The following is a 7,852-nucleotide window of genomic DNA, read 5'->3' on the forward strand; positions in this document are numbered from 1 at the left end:
GCCGTGGCCCACGCCGGTAATCCCAGCACTTTGGGATGACGGAGGAGGGCGGATTACCTGAGGTCGGGAGTTCGAGATCAGCCTGGCTAATATGGTGAACCCTCGTCTCTACTAAATATACAAAATTAGCTGGGTGTGGTGGCGCACGCCTGTAATCGCAGCTACTCCGGAGGCTGAGGCAGGAGAATCTCTTGAACCCGGGAGGTGGAGGTTGCAGTGAGCCGGGATCGTGCCACTGCACTCCAACCTGGGCGACAGTCCGACTCCGTATCAAAAAAAAAAAAAGATTAACAACCAATTTTTCTCACTATAAGTCACCTGGAACACAGGACCAAGGGACTGAAGAAGTCATAAAATGCCAGAAAAAGAAGTCTCCAAGGCCGGGCGCGGTGGCTCAAGCCTGTAATCCCAGCACTTTGGGAGGCCGAGACGGGCGGATCACGAGGTCAGGAGATCGAGACCATCCTGGCTAACACGGTGAAACCCTGTCTCTACTAAAAAATACAAAAAACTAGCCGGGCGAGGTGGCGGGCGCCTGTAATCCCAGCTACTCGGGAGGCTGAGGCAGGAGAATGGCGTAAATCCGGGAGGCGGAGCTTGTAGTGAGCTGAGATCCGGCCACTGCACTCCAGCCTGGGCGACAGAGCGAGACTCCGTCTCAAAAAAAAAAAAAGAAGTCTCCAAGTTACAAGTAGTGCAGGCTTCTGATTAAAACTAAGGCAGTCTTGGACTCAGGCTACAGTAATTATTCATATATGTACAATATTCTACATTTTACAAAATGCTCTCACATTTTCTTAGGTGACGTGGTCTCCACAATAAACTGTGAGATTATTGTATCATATTCCAGTTTGCACAGGACAAAGTTCTGGCTCAGCTGAGTAGGTGATTTCACAACGGTACACAGACAGCTATCAAGGAGAATCAGGTATTAAGTCTCCTATTTCTAGCTAATAATGCATTGACCCAGTGCCCAGGAGGCTGCCTGGGGTGTAACAGATGTTCAATAATTCAATACACGCTTTTTGAATGAGCGAATGGATGAATGAATGAATGACTCCTAAAATGATGTTATTTCCACTTTTCTAGAAATACAGAATGTCTGGAATCCACAGAGATTAAAAAACATAATAAAAATAAAAACAGAATGTCAAAAGCTGAAAAAATACTTTCAACCCTGTCATTTTACAGGTAAACCACCAACAAAAAATTGTACATTTGAACTAATCCTATCTGTAAACAGAAACCAACAGGATGAAATTATCCGCAGCCAAAATGAAGGCTGAAATTTACGCAAACATGGCTATAATCGGCAGTAGTCTGACTCTAACCTGAATCACACCAGCTCTCCCAAGTACCAAGGAAGACTCCAGAAGCTCAGAGTTTCATGTGTGTTGTCCTTTGACCTACAGAATACACAGATCCTTTGGTTTGGCCTCTCTCTCATACGAAACCCTAAGCACAGTGAGGCTCATGAAAAACAAATCAACACTGATTAACTTTGGCACTTTTCATTAGTTTTTTTTGTTTGTTTGTTTGTTTTAAAAAAAAGACAGCTTTACATACCACAATATCTATCTGTTTTACGTGTACAATTAAATGATTTTTTTTTTTGAGACGGAGTCTCGCTCTGTCGCCCAGGCTGGAGTGCAGTGGCCAGATACCAGCTCACTGCAAGCTCCGCCTCCCGGGTTCACGCCATTCTCCTGCCTCAGACTCCCGGGTAGCTGGGACTACAGGCGCCCGCCACCTCGCCCAGCTAGTTTTTTGTATTTTTTCAGTAGAGACGGGGTTTCACCGTGTTAGCCAGGATGGTCTCGATCTCCTGCCCTCGTGACCCGCCCGCCTCGGCCTCCCAAAGTGCTGAGATTACAGGCTTGAGCCACAGCTCCCGGCCTTTTTTTTTTTTTTCTTGAGACAGAGTCTTGTTCAGTTGCCCAGGCTGGAGTGCAGTGGCGCGATCTCGGTTCACTGCAACCTCCATCTCCTGGGCTCAAGCGATCCTCGTGTCTCAGCCTTCCAAGTAGCGTGCACCATCACTCCTGGCTAATCTTTGTATATTTAGTAGAGACGGGGGGTTTCACCTTGCTGGCCAGGCTGCTCTCGAACTCCTGACCTCAAGTGATCTGCCCGCCTCGGCCTCCGAAAGGTTTGGGATTACAGGCGTGAGCCACCGTGCCCGGCTGTTTTTTAAAAATTCGTAAATGTTCAGAGTTGTGCAACCATCCCCAGGTTTGGTCTTTCATCAGAGTTTCTGAGGTTTAGGACAGTTTCCATCCACTGTGAAATATGAGCCTAAAAAAAAAGTTCCGTAATAACCTTTAGCGGTCTCAGACAATGATGGCAAAATGATGGCAATCGATACTGAAATCCAGGCAGTGCAGAATTTTATTTTCCCAAAATTCTGGAACTCAGGACCGAGAACATTTTGCTGCTGCATTAAAGCCCAGGAAACTGAAATCGGAGGATTTCACGTAATAATCTACCGACGCTTCTTACTCCTCAGTACTTTCTCGTTTTGGAACCACAGCCCGTCAGTGGGCGGGGCCTCATTCTCGGGAAAACTCGGCGGTGGGAGGAGTCCCCTCCCGGAGATCTTCCGGAAGGGGCGTGGCATCACTTCCGTAATCTTTCGGACAGAGGCGGAGTCTTCTTCCGAGGACCATTCGGAAGAAGGCGGAGCCTACCTCGCATCAGGACCAGTCTGACTGCACCTGCATCCTTAGCTCAGAGCATCCCCGGAGCATCGTTAAGAGCCGAGCGCAGCTGACAACTAGGGGCCGGACCGTCGCAGGAGGCGTCCGCTGGATACCTTCCCCCTTCCCTGACCTAGAGCTCTACAGCTGCGGCCTCGGTACTGACCGAGGGTTCCCAGAGTTGTCTCACCATTGCTAAAACATTATAGCAACAGCCTCTGATTACGACATGGCTGAGATCACCAATATCCGACCTAGCTTTGGTAAGTAGACTTGGGAAAACTAAGCTTGAGGTGGTCAGGATGGGTGCAAGGCCAAGGGGCCCCAGCGGCAGGGCAGAGAATGCAGCCCAGACCAGAGCCTTCAAAGTGCCAGCCCCGTTAAAATCGGGCCTGTGGTGGTGGGTAGTGGGCAGTTGACAGTGCATGAACTTGAGCTATGGGCTGCAGGGACTGGCAGGGCCAGAGCCATACCGAGGGTGGGGAAGTCCAGGATGCTAAAACCTTGTATGGTGCACTGTCAGCACTGCTGGAGGTGAGAAACAGCAAGCGTGCGGAGGATGTGAACCCCTCCTTCTGGGGGAGGAGAGGTGGGGTAGGACGAGCCCTCCCCCTTGGGGCGCGCAGGGCGGTGCCCCTTCCTCCCCTCCCATTCCTAAGGGCTGCGGGGGAGGGAGGTGACAAGGGGGATGGGGCATCAAGATGGCAGCTTGGAGACTGTGGGCCGTATGGCTGGCAGCCAGGGGACGCGGCGGCCTCTGGGGAAAGAGGGGTGCGGGGGTGGGAAGCAAAAAGGAAGCCACTCCTTAAGCCGGTCAGCTGGATGCTGGAGCTAGGAGGAAACGTGAGCCCTGCAAGTTCCATTCTGCATCGTAATGGTGGGGTCCATCCGATGCTACCAAATGGCGCTTGGCGCTGCTGGGCTGGGGGATGACGTGATGTCTATTTCTGGGCCTCCTGGCAGCGCCGAGGCTCTCCTTCCGGGGCCTTTGTTCCCTGTTTCCCTGGGCCGGCTTTTCAAAAAGGGGGACTAACCCGCGTTGATGCTGGCGGGGCGCGATCCAGGCCGGAGGGGAGGGGCGAAAGAGGCCCAGCCTGGGGGAGGCCGCTTTGTGTACCGCAGAAAGCATTACGTCATTTCAGAGCGGCTGGTCCCCGACCCAGCCCTGTGGGCTCCAAGATTAGTTTTACACTCCCGGAGCAGAAAGTGGAGTGGAAAATAGGGAAGAAGGTGGCAAAGACAAGCTTGGGAAGGAAATTTTTTCCTCTTTGGGGACTCCTCCAGTATATGCTAAAGGAGCAAACTTCCTGTGTTATACTTTCCTGGCCAAATAAATAAAATATAATTGCCCTGCTTCTCCTTAATTCTACTACAGTTTAGAAGGGGGAAGCCAGTGAGAGTTGCTGCCAAAGAACCTTCTTATTCCTTCAGGGATTCTATTCCTCAGACAATCCAGAAGGTTTGAGCATCGGGACTCCAGTTTTTAGGGTGGAGACACAATCCAGCTAGGAAATGGCTTTTCTCATTCCTGAATAAGAGGTGCAGTGAAATGAGCAGAACCCAGTGTGCTCTATCCTCTCAGAATAGGGAAGAAGAAATCAAATCAGATGTATTCGGATAACAGATCTTCACACTTATTAACTACTTGTTCTCACTTATTCCCCAAGGCTAAATCTTGATTGTATTTTTTCTTCCACTTCACCTTCCGCATCTTTATTCTTTTGAGTTCTAAGTTCCCAAAACAAAAGTCCCTTTCATGATCACATGAGCAATCCATGATTTCTTCCTGTTCTTTTTCTTCTTATGCCCTTCCAACAGATTCCTTTCCCTAACTGCAGTTCCAGAATCCTTGAAAAAGGAGATGGTGTGGAACATAATATAGTGATTTCTCTTAGAGGGACTATTATTGGAAAAGGGAAAATAAATTATATCAGCCTGTTACATACTACATTTTATTTAATCCTAACAAATACCCTTGACTGTACGTATTGTTATATATACTTGCCAGACAAGGAAACCAAGGCTCAGAAATAAAATAACTTGGCTAAAGTCAAACAAATGAGTAAAGGTAGTGCTAGTTTTTGTTTTTGAGACGGAGTTTCAATCTTGTTGCCCAGGTTAGAGTGCAATGGCGTGATCTCGGCCCACCGCAACCTCCACCTCCTGGGTTCAAGCAATTATCCTGCCTCAGCCTCCCAAGTAGCTGGGATTACAGACATGTGCCACCACGCCTGGCTAATTTTGTATTTCTCCATGTTAGTCAGGCTGGTCTTGAACTCCCAACCTCAGATGATCTGCCCACCTTGGCCTCCCAAAGTGCTGGGATTACAGGCCTGAGCCACTGCACCTGGCCAGTGCTAGAATTTAAACCAATGTCTGGCTGAAACCAAAATTTATTCTCATTCCATTGTATTGTATTGGCCTACTTGACAGCGAAAAGCTATGTTTAGGAAAGGGGGTATCAATAAAAGCAGTTCTGGTCAGAAGCTGAAGGAGCTGGCCAATAGCCCAGATGTGTCTTGCAGGTTTTTAAACTATTACAGAGGGTCTTCTACACAGAGAACTACCACTTCCAACTTTTTCACATCTCATGGAGTACTTCATTTCAAATGCCACAGCACTTGGGTGATACACCAAGCCAACACTCAATTATCTGTGACCATGGAGGACAAAAGGAGCAAGAAGCACAGGTCATTGCAATTTATAGCTACTTTAAAATACTCACTTCGGCCATTAGTTTCAACTTCCATTTCCCACCAAGCTTTTGACTAAAGCAAGACAGAGAGCTCTAGGTTTCAATATCTTTGATGTTTCCAGCTCATTGTCTTGGGTTTCAGGGAGAGAGGCAAGAGTCAACAAATACTAAAATGAAGAAAGGACAGCAAAAATAGGAAACAAGGCCAGGGGGACACCTGGATAATTCAAAGATGCGTTCATCTGTTTCTCTTCCTTTCCTTCTCTGTCCTCCTGGAATATGAGAATTCTTCATCTTCTGTCTTTACTACCCTATCTCCATTTTCTAACAATAAAAGTTGGTGCATTGTAAACATGTAAGCAGCTCCCCCGCCACACACTGCTGCAGAGAATAAATCTATGATAGAGCCAAAAGAATTGCCCAGGTGTCTCCTAATCAGCCTTCAGATCTCTCTTTATGATCATTCTAAAAAATATGCCTGTCTTGGTAGTTTCCTGTCTTTCTCTTCTAATAGAGACAATGTTCAGTTTCACTAATGAGTAGCAAGCAATTTGCAGGAAAGCACCTGATTGATGAATGGAGAACCACTTCCTTAGGCTGTGCCCATTCTTATTGGCAACTGAATCCAATTAGTTTTTCAACCAAATATTTACTGAACTCCTATTAGAAGCAAGAGACTCTGAGGGATTCAAAGATCCATAGGATATTCCTGCCTGCCTTCAAGTAGCTTACTACCAAGGCTGTCTTCATTTTGTGAAAACTTTCCCTAAAAGCTATTTCATTTAATACTTTGAGACTAAACACTAGTATTATTCGGTATGGATATAGACATAGTCACCTGGATTTATTTTGTTAATAATGTTTTGCTCCTTATCTATATTATTTTAAAATGTATCTGGGTACAGTGGATCATGCCTATAATTCCAGCAACTCAGGAGACTGATGCAAGAGGATCTTGAGGCCAGGAATTCGAAACCAGACTGGGCAACATAGCACCTTGTCTCTAAAAAAAATTTTTTTTTTAATTAACCAGGCATAGTGGCATGGGCCTGTAGTCCCAACTATTCAGGAGTCTAGGGTAGTAAATTTGCTTGAGCCCAGGAGTTCAAGACTGCAGTGAGCTGTGATTGCACCACTGCACTCCAGCCTGGGCCACAGAGTGAGCCCATGTCTCTAAAATAATAATAATAATAATAATAAATATATATAATTTTAAATAAAATGTAACTCTTCCTTGGTTAGGCATAGTGGCTTACACCTGTAATCCTAGCAATTTGGTGGAGACTAAAGCGGGAGAGTTGCTTGAGCCCAGGAGTTCAAGACCGCCTGGGCAATATAGTGAAGACTCATCTCTAAAAAAAATCAAAAAATTGGCTGGGCATGGTGGCTCACACCTGTAGTCCTAGCACTTTTGGGGACCAAGGCTGGCAGATCACTTGAGGTCAGGAGTTCAAGACCAGCCTGGCCAACATGGTGAAACCTGTCTCTACTAAAAATACAAAAACTGGCTGGGCGTGGTGTCACATGCCGGTAATCCCAGCTACTCAAGAGGCTGAGGCAGGAGAATCGCTTGAACCCGGGAGGCAGAGGTTTCAGTGAGCTGAGATCGTGCCATTGCACTCCAGTCTGGGCAAAGCAAGACTCCATCTCAAAAAAAAAAAAAAAAAAAATTAGCTAGGCATGATGGCACATGCCTGTAGTCCCAGTTACTCAGGAGGCTGAGGCAAGAAGATTGTTTGAACTGGGGAGGTCAAAGCTGCAGTAAGCTGTGATCATGCTACTTCACTCCAGCCTGAGCGACATGGTGAAATTCCATCTCTATAAAAAATACGAAAATTAGCCAGGTGTGGTGGCATGTGCCTGTAGTCCCAGCTACTCAGGAGGCTGAGGCAAGAGGATCACTTGAGCCCAGGTGGTGGAGGTTGCAGTGGGCCAAGCTTGTGCCACTGCACTCTGGCCTAGGCAATAAAATGAGACCCTGTCTCAAAAGAAAAAAAAAAAAGTAAGCTCTACCACAATGTCTGGCAGGGACATATAAATTTACACAAAAAATAGTTTTATCATTGTCACTGCGATACACAATATTACATGTGTATTATGACCAGTGCAGATGAAATTATACCTGCCTCTCATGTAATCTGGACATTATGCTCATAGTATTGTGCTCATCATGCCCATAGGCTTTCTAGAGAAGATAAACCTTTCATCCAGGTTTGGAGGGAAGAAAAAGACATGGATTGGTTGGAGAGGATAGGAGAGGATACCTCTAATAGAAGGGAAAATAGTAGGCATTATACTAATTATAGTCCAAGCTTGTGGTTGCCTAAATTCCTAAGTCATTTTTGACTCATCAAGTGAGGTTATTGACTATAAATAGGTTTTTAAGTCCAAATAGAAATTTGCATTTATCCCTGATATATGTAATCATCTTGACTCAATCCTTTTTTTTTTTTTTTTTTTT

At 46.3% G+C, this 7,852-nt stretch overlaps 1 protein-coding gene across 2 annotated transcripts in view; it reads left to right on the plus strand.

Moving 5' to 3' along the window:
• Positions 1-2,632: 2,632 nt before the first annotated feature.
• The window catches only part of SYT11 (synaptotagmin 11), a 27,459-nt gene continuing 22,239 nt past the window's right edge, over positions 2,633-7,852 (plus strand). For both annotated transcript variants that reach the window (XM_017862119.1, XM_017862120.1), the window contains exon 1: positions 2,633-2,959. In XM_017862119.1, the coding sequence (XP_017717608.1) occupies positions 2,926-2,959 (34 nt within the window). In that variant the 5' untranslated portion in view covers positions 2,633-2,925. The remainder of the gene's footprint in view (positions 2,960-7,852) is intronic.

Source organism: Rhinopithecus bieti, unplaced genomic scaffold, assembly GCF_001698545.2.
Source record: "Rhinopithecus bieti isolate Rb0 unplaced genomic scaffold, ASM169854v2 scaffold_64010, whole genome shotgun sequence".
NCBI classification, from domain to species: Eukaryota; Metazoa; Chordata; class Mammalia; order Primates; family Cercopithecidae; genus Rhinopithecus; species Rhinopithecus bieti.